The 15,512-nt window shown below is 41.2% G+C and overlaps 1 protein-coding gene across 1 annotated transcript in view; it reads right to left on the bottom strand.

The window, feature by feature from the left end:
- Npsr1 (neuropeptide S receptor 1) overlaps nt 1-15,512 on the bottom strand; it is a 188,462-nt gene that overhangs the window by 23,198 nt on the left and 149,752 nt on the right. The window contains exons 4-5 of the mRNA XM_057768633.1: nt 4,146-4,239; nt 2,109-2,310 (exon numbers count right to left, since the gene is read on the bottom strand). Coding sequence (XP_057624616.1) covers nt 2,109-2,310; nt 4,146-4,239 — 296 coding nt within the window. The remainder of the gene's footprint in view (nt 1-2,108; nt 2,311-4,145; nt 4,240-15,512) is intronic.

Below are 15,512 nucleotides of genomic sequence, written 5' to 3'. Positions count from 1 at the left end.
GTGGCATGAAACCTCCTCTGAAATTATTTCCCAAACAAATTCAGTCTTGACTTTTGAAGCACACTTACAAACCAGGAATTAAGCAACAGACAGGCTGGAGGAGCCACGCTGCTGCAGAAAGCAGCCAAAGGAATGTGGGAACGATGAAACATCAGAGTCACAGGTCTCCTGACAAATAAGCCAGGAAAGGGTCACCTAGTGCTGTGCAGGTCTCCTTCTGCAGGCACCTGCCTGGTGGGTGGGAACTCAGGAAGAGTGGCTCGGTGAAGGATGGGAAGTTAATCAGGAGTGAAGCCCCACCCAAGCCTCGCCCTGGAACCTGTGCCTGGTATTGAGCTGTGCTGGGCACTCCTACTAGCTTTTCTACTTTAAGCTTCGACTCTCTCCTTTCACTCAGTTCCTTCCAGCACTGTTGTGAAAACTTACCTCTTTGACCTTCATCTTGCTACTCAGTCTTCTCCGATTCAAGTTGAAGAAGAGGACAGGAGGAAGTTGAAACAAATGTTAAATGCTAATTTGTCAGTTTGGTGAAGATGACTGGACAGCTACCCACCTCGAATGAGGTAGTGACCTGGCTGTCTCAATCACTGCCAATGCTGCCGCCTTTAGCTTCCTTTTGCTGTAAGGCATGCCTTGAGAAAACGTCAGAGCTTCATGGTGAGGCTTTGCCCTTCCTCCCAGCCTTAGGCTTTCAGGAGACTAAAGATGGCACCGAGCACAAAGCAAGTCTGGGACACTTAGGGACAGCCACACTGATGATAAGTAAAACAGATGCCCATTAGAATATTAAGGTGTATTTTCCTAGCTCACAGTTTGGGAAAGATCAAATAAAGAAAGGGTACTACCTTTCTCTGTGCTGGGAGAAGAGCCAAGTGCCCCTCACATTGTCTATCAGAACTCGAGTTGGTAGAATTTTGTGCAGAGGCACAGTCCTAAAGGTGAGCCATCTTTGCCCTGGGAATCCTGCTACATGTGTTCTAGACAACGAGGGGTGCATTCAAAATTTTAATTACAGGGATTTATTATTATTTCTTTCACTGCCTGTGTACTACCACAACTCAAAGGCTGACTTTGCTTTTCCTATGACTTGATGATCCATCCTGGTAGGTAAGAGATTCTCAAAAACTTGTGGACTACTGTGGGTCACATGCACAGCTGCCACGGGAGCTCTCTCCACATGCCCCATGCATGCAGGCAGGGCCACTGTTGCCCTAGTGTCTTGCTGTGTGAGGGAGTGGGACCCTACCTGGAGCAGGCTGCTGGGGTCTTCTGTGGCCTCAGGACCAAGGGAATGTTCTGGGACTTGATTACCAGGACCTTTTGCAATAAACTGCCCCTCTTTGTTCTTCCAGCCATGGACGGGGGTCATTACCTACTTCTTCCTGGGAGACACTGCCTGCCTGCTCCCTTACTACCTGCAGCCATTTCTAGCCTTTGGTCACAGTGGAACCTGCTTTTCCCCTTACGTTCACCTTCTCTTCCTGGAGTTCCTTTGTCCTTCAGTGGTGGTATACAAGTGTTGGGTACCAGTTTCGACAAGTATAGCGTCTTCATGCCCTTTTCTAACTTTTCTAACCCCCGTGCATGCCCCTGCCCTGGTAAGTGGTATATGTGTCAAAACTAGTCCCTGACATACAAGAAGTGCTAGTGACATCAAATCTCAGAGCCATATACTCAAGCATGTACCCATATACTATTGTAATTTTGTTCAATTTGTTTTAAGTATGTCTGTCTTTTAATCTTCAAGATCCCTAAAGCTATTATTATAATTTGTATTTGAAATTTGATGTAGGGGAGAAACAGGATATGTAATCAGACAGACCAGGATTTCAAACTTGTGTGATATTAAGTTCCTTAACTGCTCTGATCTTAAGTTTTACTTAATCAAGTAATTGATTTCACAGAATGGCACTGTAAAAGATGGGATCAGCCACTTGACACAATGCATGTGTATGAGCACACTCCCTGTCAACGTTATCCTTTCCCAAACTCTGATGCGGGAGATTAACCCATGATAGTATTAGAATCCTGCATCCCAACAAGTCCCCACAAGGACTTAGGACCAATGACTAACATGAAGGTATGGGGTTCAGCCCTTGGCCTCTCACCTGATAATTGTCAGTGGGATGAAGTACACCAGAAAAGCCACAATGGTCATGTACGGAGTCCAGTAGGAGTCATCTGGCCACAGTGCCCAGCACTGCACCTCACCATTGGCGAGCGTCCTTTTTCCGAATATGAAGAGTGTGGGGACAGAAAACAGGAACGCGAGGCACCAGGCTATCCCGATGAGGACTTTGGCTTGCTTCTCTGCTTAGAGAAAAGAGAAAGATGCCTGGGCACCTGGGAACACACTTGGGGAAGCACACAGGGTCCACTATTGGGGACTGATTTCTGAGAGCCACTGGGACCTGTCAGTGTCCCAGAAGCCTCAGTTTCCTCATAAGTAAATGGGTGTGACCCCTCTGCTGCAGGGTGCAGTTCCCACATGGGGGTGCAGGCCCACCTGCATCCCGCTGTATAGAGCTGCAAGAAGTTTCTCCTTTTAATCTCATTTAGCTGACTGGCACAATTTCCTCTCCTCATGTTTAATCTTGCAATTCCTTAATTAGCAGTCCAAATGAACACTTCTGCATGTCTCCTAATGATATCTTTGTTTCTTGATCTGTGTTCATGTCTTTTTTTTTTCAGTTGATGTTCTTAAGTCTTTTCCAAATTTGTCATAAGAAAGATATTAGCTCTTCATCTTTTTTTTCTTTTGGTACAAATTTCCGCTTGTCCTCGTGCTGCTGTTCATGATTTTTATTTGTATAAGTCGTTTAAGACCTTGATGAAGCGACACACGTGTTCCTTTACGGTTTCTGCTCTCAGCATGATTCCTAGAGAGACCCTTTCCATGTTACGATGATGGAAGGTTTTTCATTATGTTCTCCTAGTCCTTCATGTTTGAATGACTGGCTTTCCTGGCCCAACAGGGTCTGCTTTTAATTAGCTGTGACATGGGGAATTGATGTTTTCAGCTGGCTAGAGAGCTAGTCCAATCTTCTGTATTAACAAAGCCATTCTTTAACAACTGATTTAAAGTTCTATGTGCTCTGTGTGTGTGTGTGTGTGTGTGTGTGTGTGAGAGAGAGAGAGAGAGAGAGAGCGAGAGAGAGAGAGAACGTGCACATTCTTTGGGATGCATTTTAAATGCATGTTTTATTGTTTCCAGTTTAGTTTTTGTCACGTTTAAAAGATACACATTTCCCCCTGTCTTTACAGTGAAATTTCAGTTCCTATAAGAAGGTTCATGAGGCCAGGTCTGCCTTGTGCCAAGCAGAGGGCGGCTAGCTGGTCCTGTACAGTGCTCACCACCACTCACTGATGGTTCCTGGGACCCTGGAGAGTCTCTTCATCCACAGCATCTTAGGGTTACTCCTCCTATAAGTACAGGTTCCATTACTCCCACCTGGTCAGAGTGCAGAAAACAGGAACTGGATGTAGTTGAGCCTTCCTGATTCCTCCACATCTCAGGACTGTCAGCTTACTGAGCTCTGCCTCCCCTCCTGCCCTGTACACTGGATACCATCAAGATGCACTCCTAGCCCCACTCACTACTGAGAGCATCAGTTGGAGGTGTTATGTACCATCTCCAATTTTCTTTCAGGTTTCCTGGACCAAGGAGAAATTCCTTTGTTTTCAAAACTACTTTTCCAGTTTTGTGGACTTGGGGTGAGGGGGGGCCGGGTGTTTGTCTCTTGAAAATGAAGACCACAAAGAGACAATACTCATTTCATCATAGGATATGCCTGCTGGCAGGGATATAAGCAATGACTACACTCATTTCATCATAGGGTATACCTGCTGGCAGGGCTTTAAGGAACTAGGTGGAAACACTTCCCAGAGGTGAAAGAGCCACAGCATGGCACCACCAAGGACGTCTCTTATGGGGCCAGGATCAGGTAGCACTCCCTAAGTACCCAAACATTTTTCTATATTTGTGGACTCTCAAATGCATTAGGCAGTGATGGAAGAGGAGAAAGAGAACAAAGAGAAGAGAAGGAAAAGTAGGGCATAATTGGAGCAGAGAACAATATTAATAAAATATTAGCAAAAAGAATCCCACCCCATGAAAGAATCTTTATGAAAGAGTGCTTGCTCACCTCCTTGAAGAAACTTCATGGGATAAACGATGGCATGGTATCTGTCTATGCTGAGGGACACCAGGACGTAGGTAGAGGCATAGAGCAGGACAACCTAAGGACAGGAGCCAGAGGACACACATGACTTCACCTGGGAGAGGACATGTACATAGTGTTCTTGCTATTTAGAAACCAGGGGATTGAACTAAGGTGCTGAAGAGGGCTGAGGTGGAGGCGCTGCCTGGCCCTCCCTGATGGAAGCAGATCTGGGCTTTGCTGTTGAACTTTGCATTGCTCCTGAAGATGAGTGAGAATGATCACAGCTTCCTCCATGCATTCACTGGCTTCTAGGAAATTCAACATTTCAGGATCAGTCACTCTTGACATTTGCCTGGTACACTTATCTATAATTGACTTTTAAAGCTAAACTAATTTCCTATGCCACAATTGACATTCCAGAATCATTAGAAACAAAAGTTCATTTGCCTTTTATTAGTGAGAGTAGCTGAGAGGTAACAGAAGTGTTCTGGTTCCCTGGAGTCTGCATGCTGCTCCAGTCATTGACCCCAGCATCATCCTCACAGAGCTCACCCTTTCCTCCAGGGCTCTAGCAGAGCTGTATGAGGCCTAAGCTTCTGAGCCTTGCTTCCCTCCTCTGACTCTCTTTTGAATAACCTCATCCACACCCTCTCAATCCCTCGGGTACAGTCTTAGCTGTATTCTCTGTAGAGGAAGAAATTGGGATGCAAGTTAACATCTCTTCTGTGACAGGTTCATATTTAGAATATATCTAGATTAAATACGCCAGGGAGTCTGATCTCAATGAAAATATTCAGAGTAACTGAAGCCAACGAGACATTTCCTTTTGTGGATCCAATATAGGGGCCACAGACAATGGGAGTGTAGGGCTGAGAGTCTGGCTTTCTCTTTGATTATCACATTTGTTTGGAGTTTGTACCTTTGTTGTTCTTTCTGTAGAGCAAACAAATTATAGTCACATTATATCCAACTATAGTAGATCAACCCATTATTGTTGCTTCTGCTATTCTATTAAAGCTATTGCTACCTGAAATGTGATCATGGGATAAAGCATTTGACAACACTAATTCTGTGAACATCATAGCTTATCCAGCTTTATATATGTTGAGAAAACATCTATGAGCCTCCCATTAGGCAAAACCATCACACGCACAGCCTGTCTCATACTACAAAGTGGGCTAGCTCCTGTGCTGTGTTGTCTATGGTGATGAATGGGAGATCTGTGATCACCAGGGTGTCCTATCACACAGTCTAAATATCACAGACTGGGTCAGGGACCATCTGCATAATTCTTTATTTTTTATCTCTATAACATAACCACAAATGCATTCCAGCTCTAATGTTGCAGGGAGAGGGCTGTAAAGAACAATCAGGAACTGCTGCTCCCTCCACTTTGGCACATCAAGAGAAATCTTAGTGTATGTGTGCAAAGAGTCGCCAAGGGAGAAACTGAAAGAGTTTGATTAAGTTTAAAGAAAATTAGTCAAAGCAATGAATGCCTCCTTCGAGGCTGCTGTTTCTGTGTGTAAACCATGGATTTAGAGTCATCTGGGTGACCACACAGTGCCAAGAAGGTGGCGTCGAAGGATGGGAAGGGGGACATCAGGGAAGAAGACCGTGATGAACAGTTTCTAAGAGTCTTGAATATCTGTGCTGTCTCGAGTGAGGTGATAACACGGTTCAGAATCTGGGACGGGAGGAAAAGTGACCAAAAATAGATCTTCATGGCTACAGGCCATATTCACAAAGGTGAGATTAACGTTGAGACACAACCAAAAGGAGTATTCAACTTTGTGGCTGAAACATCTTCACTCATCTAGGTGGAGCAGCAAAATGAAATAAGCATATCTACGAGAAATACATAGCAAATTATGCTTCTCCATAAAAAAGCAAATGCCAGAAAATGTGTTCAGGGTTTTGAAAGAAAAGCTGTGATCCAAGAATCTTATAAATTTCAGTTTGGTGCCAATGCACAGAACAGCTTTTTTTGGATAACTACGAAGGAAAGAAATATAACACCCCACATCTCCTGCCAAAGTCCTCAAGAGGAAACACCAGCTGAATAAGAACTATTTAAAAATTAAAAAGAAGAGATAAAATAACAATGCCATGTAAGAAAGGCATCAAAATACAAAATGCTTACATGATGGTAATATAATGACGGAACATTCCAGGGAAGAATCTGGAGAGTGGTGTGAGGGGAGAGTGTGAAAGAGAGGTGTTGGTAAGTCCCCACTTTGATATTTAGATAGTTCTCTATCTGCCTTTGATAGAGATGTGTCTAAAAAAGAAAGGTAAGTTATAATGAAGTGAACTTAAAATGGATAAAAATGAATTCCTCTTTCTTCTGTGGTTATGGTAGCTATAAGTTTCATGGCTTAAATGTCAGTTCATTCTCTCACAGTTCTGGAGAAAAGAAGTATAGAACAATTCTACTAGCCCCATACCAAGATGCTAGCAGGCCGTGCCTCTTCTGGTGACTCTAGGGGAGAGTCCATCCCCAGAGCCTGAGCTCCAGTAGCTGCCATCACCTACCCTTGTGGCCTACATTGCAATCCCATGCCCTGTGCTACAGGGTCTTCCCTCTTGTTGTGTGTCAGATCTGTATTTTCCTCTTACGATTCCATTTTAGGATTTCCTGAACTAATTTTCAATCCTTAGTCACACATGCCAATCCTCTTTTTGTCATATCTGGTGGGTAGCGGGTGTAAGTTCCAAGGGTTAAGGTCCAGATGTCCTGGGAGAATATATTTTCAGCTTCCCACAGTAAATAACTGCTTTTGAAACAAACACTCAAAGAGCAAAACTTCAAAGGAAACAGTGGCAGTGAGGTACGGGAATAATACTAGGCACTGTTTCCCATTGTAAATATAAATGGCTTGATCTCTTTCATTAAAACAAAGTCATTTAAAATAAATAACTTCCCCATGGTCTAAGTGTACTCTATTCAGAAAAGAAACCAATAAAATCAAATGACATTGAAATTTATCATTAAAGCAGTGGTCAGGGGCATACCAAACAACTAGTATGAAAATTATTAAAATGTACTGCATGATAGCAATCAAATTCAGAGCTAGCTGCATCCCATGTGACAAACTGATAAAGGCTACAACACAAGTGGCCATAGACTACTGATAACTTAGATGTAATTAGTGAGGCAACACTAAATAGATGCATCAAAAATAATGAGCAAGGCTTTCCAGGTAAACGGTCTAAAAATGCAAATAGGAAAAACTGAGCTCCACAGTATAGAATGGAAACTATCTAGACTCTACATGACATCCAAAAATTTGGTCAGATACTGAATTGCCAACAACGGAAATTTTTCAGTAGGATCCAAAAAGTAGGCCATATTCAAGTCACATATCTCAAACAAGCGATGAAGCTGAAATAAGTAACACTTGAAAAATACCACTTGGAAATCTAAACATCTTCATAATTAACTCAAGCAAAGAAGGAAATCACAGTACAATTATAGTCAATTCATAAATGTCAACAATGGGAACTCTACACACCAACAGCATATGGGGTGCCATTCAGAGAGCAGATGGCAGCCTGAGGACAAGTCTGCCTTCTTGCCACCCCACCCCCAACTCTCACAGACTTGACCCAGGGAATGTGACATTCAGGGGATTCTACATGCAGGGAAGTGAGACTTAAAATGCTGGAAGCAGAGAGATTTTACTCAGAAAAATGCCAGACTGTGCTCATGTAAACTAGCATTCTTGGGCTGACTTTAAAATCATGCACTTGATGTATTAGAGAAAGTGTAGGTTTACAAAATCCTACAAATAGTAACAGAGGATTCCTGTGTTGCCCATATCGCATTGACACATAGCCCCTGGTGTTAATATCTGGCATTGGTGTGGCATTAAACTCATTCATCAGCCTTGATACATTATCAATAACTAAGGTTCTTTGTCACTACATTCTGTGGGCTTTGACAGTGGCGTGTGGCACATAGCCACCATCAGCTTTATCCAGATGAGCATCACTGACCTAGCAATGCCCTACGTGTGTCTAGTCATCCTTTCTTCCTACAAATCCCTGGCAAGCACTGACTTATTTTCTTTGACACAGCTTCACGTTGTTGAGGTTATGCCACAGCTGAAGTCACATGGTGTTTAGCTGACCAATGGGCTCCCTCCCTCTAAATATGTGCTTTACTCCTCCTCCATGTGTTTTGGCAGCTTATTTTCATATTCCATGGGCATGACATGTTTTGTTCATCCACTGAATTGCTGATGGACATTTCGGTTAGTACCAGTTTTTGGTGATTTTTACTGCAGCTACTAAAACTACCTTTATGCAGGTTTTTGTGTGGAAATAAGTCATACACTCAATTGCAGAAATATCTATGATCATCATTGCCCAACTGTGTCGTGAGATTATGCTTAAGTTTGTAAGAACCCGTCAAATTGGTTTTCACATTTAGATCTCTCAACAGCGAGTGCAAGTTCTTGTTAATACAAATCCTTACCAATGTTTGGTATTGTTAGCTTCTCTTTAAGTTAGCCACTGTATAATACAGGAGTAGTGGTACCTTATTGTTCTGATTAGCAATTCCCTAATGAAATGTGTGTTTGCCATTTTCAGTGATGTTCCTATTTTTCCCTATTTTAAGAGGGTTGCTTTTACGTTGTTGTATTTTACATTTTCCAGTTATCCTATAATAGTTTTATAGTATTACTTATGTTTGTGGCTCATATTGAATATTTTAAAAGGTAAAATATCTGTGTTTATGGTTTAATATTTTATTTTTATTGCACACACCAGTATTTTACAGAACACCTTAGTGGTAACTACAATAATTGTGACCAATTATTTTCTGTGTAAAGACCATTAAAATTATTCGCAATAGACAGAATTTGTGTTGCAGTTAGCTACTTATGACCTTCATTTAAACATTTTTTTTTCAATTTTACATAATATTATTCAGTGATTATATAGAAGTTTAAGGTATTAATCACTATATACCAAATTGGCTTACCTATTCCCCAGTGGGTGGGCATCTAGAACTTTGTGGCCTTTCTCCACTGCTCACAATGCCTGTGGGGCTCATTTTTCCTCCTCTCTAGGGAGCCCCACAACATTCTCTGAATTCTGGCTGATCATGTTGTTGCTAGGCCCATTCTCCTCTTCCATCTCGAACCCCAACCCTGCCTCCTTCCCAGGACCCCGCAGCCCACATTGCTGATTAAAATCTTCTACTTTACAGGACTCAGACTCTTGTCTTCCCAGGCAAAGCCTTTACTCTCACCTTCCCTGGGCACACTAATGCCACCATCCCAGACTGGGTCTCAAGCTGTTCCCTGCAGAATTCTACCTCTTGCTTTTTGAAAGTTGAGCCCTACTTTCCCTTCTGTGGGAATGCCAGTGCCTCTTAGGGAGGGTACAGTCTCCCTTCCTTCTGCCCCTTGAAATCCACCATCCAGGACCCCCAGAGTGATTTATTTGCTTGATGGGTAGAGTACTTGTCTACCCTGCCCCCTGGCACTCCATTCCCACCATGTGAGGACCTGGGTGAGCCCCTTGCTCACTGCGCAGGGAAATGCCTCACTATTCCCTGGCATTTTAATAAAAGATTTATTTATTTTCATTTTATGGATACAGGTGTTTTGCCTATATGTATGTCTGTGTACCACATCCATGCAGTACCTGTAGAGGCTAGAAGAGGGCATCATATCCTCTGGCACTACAGTTACAGACATTTGTTAGCTGCTACATGGGTGAAGGAAGTCAAGCCCAGGTCCTCCAGAAGAACAGGAAGTGATCTTCACTACAGAGCCATCACTCCAGCCCTTCCCTCCAGCATTCTAACTTCACTATCTGAGCATCTTTATGGAGCATCTGCCTGCCACTCAGGAAGTGATTCCACCTATCCTCTGGTGGCACCATAAGTCTCTGTACCAAGGACAGAGGCTACCTCCTCTGCCCACAAGGACTCCAACTACTGATGTCAGGACTCTGTGGACCATCTGCTAGTTTCCCCAGTCATAACCTTATCTCTAATACCTGACCCATCCAGGCCCTCTGGCTTAGCAGTGCACAGAGCAATTGCTCCTCAGGTCAGAAGTCACAGTACACCAACCCCAGCTCACTCTCCTCTCTGGTACCATGGCAAAGCACCTGCTGAGCAGGTAAGAGCCTGTGCCTTTCCCTAGCTGAATTAGAGTCGCCTTAGCTACCGGGCTCACAACTCAACACCAGCTGGCCACTGGACTGAGCGTCATGTATAACTAGATATTCCAACCCAGCACAATCAGAATAACAGAAAACAAGCAAAAAAAGCAGATTCAAACACCAGTTCAACACAGGTAATCCAGAAACTCATATCAAGGCACAACATACTTTGCAGAGCACAGAAGTCCATCTCAAACTGGCCAAGGAAGTTCCTTCATGTCAGCTAGCTTTTATATCGTGATGTTGGAAAACATTTTGAGGGCTGCTGGGGAAGAAAACACACCAGGAGTTGTACACAGCCCTGGCCCCTGCATGCTACAATACTGACTTGTCAGGCCAGGTGTGCCCTACTGGTGCAATCGTGGCACAGGGTCACAGGGGTAACTAATGACTTTCTTACTGGATTTGATGCCTACTCTGCAGATGGAGATTCATACCTTAAACTGTAATCCTGGTCAAGAGTTCATGACCGTGGTAGCGTAGAAGCTGCTAGTGTTATTTTGCTAAATGGTTATGGCATTAAAGCCCCTGCTAAATATTTGTGCTTATATACATAGATGTGGGCTATTCTCAACCTTGGTCAGAGAAGTTCCTTTTCACAGTGGGTAGCAGTCAGTAGAGTGATGCATGACTTTCAAAGTACTGACAAGAAGAGACTTAGTGCTCAGCCTCAACAAGCTATCTCTATCATCCCCTCAACTAGCCCCCACCCAGGCCTCAGGAAAGATCTTGGAAGGGGAAGCAGAAAAAACATTAGATCTAGGGGAAGGAGAAGAGCGCTGCCAAGTTCTGTCGTTTGAACATGGCATGGCTATCATAATCATGTCTAGACAAGACCTGATGAATTAGTCAAGTCTCACATAGACATGGTAGATCATCTCCAGGATCCACTGAGAACTATTTGCAAGAGATAGTTCCTGAGATAGGGAAAGTCATTCATTTTGAAGATGTGACCACTGATGGGATTCTGACACGCCAGTAGATGGCCCCCACATAGGTATATGGGAGGCAAGAAATAAAATCCATCTCTTTGTTTTCAACAGGAAATATGTCTTAGTTTTTAAGACAGGTACCACTTTAGAGTAAAAAAAAAATGGATTAAAGTACTTCACTCAAATGGGACCACAAAACAAGCAGGCATTACTATCCTACTACCTGCCAAAATAGACTTCAAACTAAAAGCAATGGAAGAGATAAAGTAACACAATTCATTGTAATCAAGGGAACAGTGAACCAAGAAGACATCACTAGAACCAACAACAAATATATGGAGAAAGAGGTCAAGGACATACTTCATTCACAATAGACTCAAAGAAAATAAAAAGACAATAAAAAACCAAGAGAATGAAGCACCTCTTCGATGAAAACTTTAAATGTCGAAAGATAGAGATAGAAAAAGACACTAGAAAATGGAAAGACATCTCATGCTCATGGATTGGTAGAATTAATAATGTGAAAGTGACCATTTTACCTAAAGCTATTTATAGATTCAATGTGATCCCAATTAAAATTCCATAACAGTTTTTCACAAAAATAGAAAAATACTATCCTAAAATTGATATTGATATGCAACCCCATAAGACCCCATACAGCCAAACAATCCTGCAGTTAAAAAAAAAAAAACAATGCTGGAGGAATTGCAAATCCAGACCCTAAGATGTAGTATGTGGTGTATATTTAAATAATTTATATACTTATATAATAGGTATCTAAATATTTTATATATATATATATATATATATATATATATATATATATATTGACTACGATTATTGAACTCTTTTGGCATCCTTGAAGTAAATTCCACTTGTATAAGATTGTGATCCTCAATGTGCTATGGAAATTGTTTTTTCTAGCATCTTTTTGATTTTCTTGCACTTATGATAATAAGGGGTATTGGCCTCTTGGTTTTGTTTCTTGTAGTACTTCAGCTTTGTATGACGATAATGCCAGTCTTGTGAAATGAATTTGGATGGTTTCCCTACTTCCCAAATTTTTGGAAGAGATAGATGGGTGCTAACTCTTTCTTAAATATTTTGGAGAATAAATCAATAAAGACATCTGGGCCTGGGCTTTTTCTTGTTGGGGATTTTTTTTTTTTTTTTGATTTTTCAGTCTGGTGGTTCATTATTGCTCTCTTTAAACTTTCTATTAACTGATTACTTCATCTTTGTACCTTGTGCATATCTAAGAGTTTATCAGTTCCTTCCATGTGATCTGATTTGTTGGCAAATATTGATTCATAGTTGTCTCAGGATTGTTGGTATTTTTGTGATATTAGCTGTAATGTTTTCTATCTAACTTCTTATTCTATTGATTTGAATTTCTATCTTTATAAGTGAAAATGATGAATTTAATTTGTCCTTCCACAAAAAGGGAACTCAGTTCCATTGATCTTCCCTACACATTGTTTATCCTCTAGTCTTCTCCTTCACCACTTCCTGTTTCAGCTTGAGTCCTTTCTTCTGCTAAGTCTGGATTGAGTTTGTTCTTTCCTTTCCTCCTTGAGGCACCGTTTTGTTTCTCTCTTCTTTCTGAGTACAATTTATTGTTGCTAACACCCTCCTCCTCACTGGTTTTAAAATATCCTTAGGTACGTACCCATTGCATTTTAATTTGTTTCAAAATCTCTAAACTTCCTTTTGAATGTTTTAAAATCCCTAGGTTATTTTGAAACTTCTTGCCCATTACTGACTGCCTTTTAGTTTTCTCCAGTGCAGTTGGGAAAGTTGTGTGCTTTCATCGAGACTTTTAGTTTATTAAGACTTGGTTTGCGACATCTGTGCTTTGAATGTGATTGATCTTGTGACTGTTTTCATACTGCTAATGAAATTTTCCTTGAAGTTTTTGCCTTTCTAGTCTCAGATTTCTGTATGACCTGGTTTTAACATTCTGAATGTTTATTACTATTTATCACTTAGCTTCTGTACTTCAGCTCACTGGCCCTATTTAATGTAGCTTTTATGTCACATCTTCATGTGGCACACTCAGTCACTCACAGGAATTCCTCAGGAATGATTTCATGGTTTGTAATGTTTACTGTACATGAGACATTCTTTCTTGCTCCTTTTCCTGTTTCATATTTTTGTTGGAAATACTCCAGAAAACCAGCAGTTTCGAAGTCATCAAATTTTCATTTATTCACTTCTTTACTTGCGTATCTAAATTGATATTTTTAAATTTATGGTTCCCAGTGTGCTAGGAACTGAACTGGGGTCTTCTGAGGGATTAGACTGTGATTTTAACCACTGAGCAGTCTCTAGCCTGATAATACTGCCTTTGTAAAAAAAAAAAATTGATTTACAAGTATTCTTCCATCTTATAGGTTTTTTCCTTAATTTATTGTTTTGATTGATAGGCAGAAGCACTTCCTAGATTTATATCCCCATGTGTCTGTTTTTGTTTTGATAGGCAGAAATACTTCCCATGTTGATATATCCCATGTGTCTGTTTTTGTTTTTGTTACTTGTGCTACTAAGACCATAGTGAAAAATTTATCACCTAGACAAATCTCATGGAGAGTTCTTTGTTTTGTTTTGGTAGTTTTACAATTTTAAGTCTTCCGTCTAGATTTTTAATGCACTTTGAGTTTACTTGCATGTTTGATGGGAGAAAGAGGGCTGATTTCTTTCTTCGTCACACCCACTTTTATCATTGTCATTCTCTGTGGAGCATAGTCTTTCCCCTGCATGTGTTCCCGGCATCATTACTGAAAACCAGTTGAGCACAAATACTTTTACTACTTGGTCCTACCAGTCTATACATCTGGTGTTATGGAAGTATAATACATTTTTGTTCTTAAAGCTTCATGAATATTTTAAAAGCTCAAATATAATTATATCACATATCCCTTCCTCTACTCTCTCTTATTCCTTCCACTCCCTCTTCTTTAGCCACTGTAGTCTTGTATACATTTAAGTAAATGAGCACATTCATTCGGCCTTCTGAGTCAGTTCAGCACTGCCTATATGTGTATGTTCTCAGGGATGGCCGCTTAGTATTGAATAGCTGATTGGGGGGGGGCACATCCCTGGGGAAGACTGATTTTCCCTCTCTCAGCAGTTGCTGATTGCTTGTAGGTCTTCATAGAGGGTGGTAGTTCCATTCGATTTCCTCATCCGCAGTGGGATGTCAACTATTGTTGGAATTTTTCAGGTCTTCTTCAGGCAGCCATATATCTGAGTTTTCATGGGTGTAGCTTCCCTGTCATAGCTAGAATGTAAAATCTCACAGGACCATCTAGTCCTCTAGTTCTAATTATCTTTCTGATGCTTCTTCCAAATTGCAAATGTTCCCTAAGCCTTAAGTGTAAGGTTGTATTGTAGATGTATTGGGGATGGGAATCTACCATTGGTTATTCTCTGCATTTGATTAGTTAGGCATTTCTGTAATGTCTCTTTATGACAAAAAAAAAGAAGTTTTTTTGATGAAGCGTGAGATCTAACCTCATCTGATGTCATAAGAATAAGTATTTAGAAAATTCATAGTTCTTGCTTTTTTTTTTTAAAGAAAAGGGGGGTGGTGCTGTGGGACAATGGTCTTGTACCCTGTAAAGATTTGTCATTTTACTTGTTTAATAAAATGCTGGTTGACAGTAGCCAGGCAGGAAGAAGTATAGGTGGGGTGACCAGAACAGGAGAATTCTGGGAAGAGGAAAGGTTCAGTCTACAATCATAACCCAGACAGAGAGGAAGCAAGATGAGAATGACTCGCTGATAAAAAAAAGTACCAAGCCATGCAGCTAACACAGACAAAGAATTATGGGTTAATGTAAGAATTAGTTAATAAGAAATCCTGATCTAATATACCAATAAGTTTATAATTAATATAAGCCTCTGTGTGGTTTTTTGGGATTGAATGGCTGCAGGACAGGGTGGGACAGAAACCTCAGTCAACAGTGGCACACACCTTTAATGCCAGCAGCCACACTAGTTAGCTGTAGAGGCCTGGCAGTTGTGGTACTTGCCTTTAATACCAGCACTAGAGAGGAATATAAAGCAGGATGAGACAGGAACTGGCTCTCTTATTAATCTGAAAATTTCATAGAGGTAAAAGTTCTCTAGTAGCTTACTTTTCTGATCTTCAGTTTGAACCTCAATATCTGCTTTTAGGTTTCTATTATTTGTGCTACAGTTTGCAAGTTTAAAATCTTAGATTAGGCACATA

The sequence above is a fragment of the Chionomys nivalis genome, chromosome 4, assembly GCF_950005125.1.
Source record: "Chionomys nivalis chromosome 4, mChiNiv1.1, whole genome shotgun sequence".
Classification (NCBI taxonomy): Eukaryota; Metazoa; Chordata; class Mammalia; order Rodentia; family Cricetidae; genus Chionomys; species Chionomys nivalis.
The sequence above is the reverse complement of the archived record's forward strand: the minus strand, read 5'-3'. Positions and strand labels throughout refer to the sequence as shown.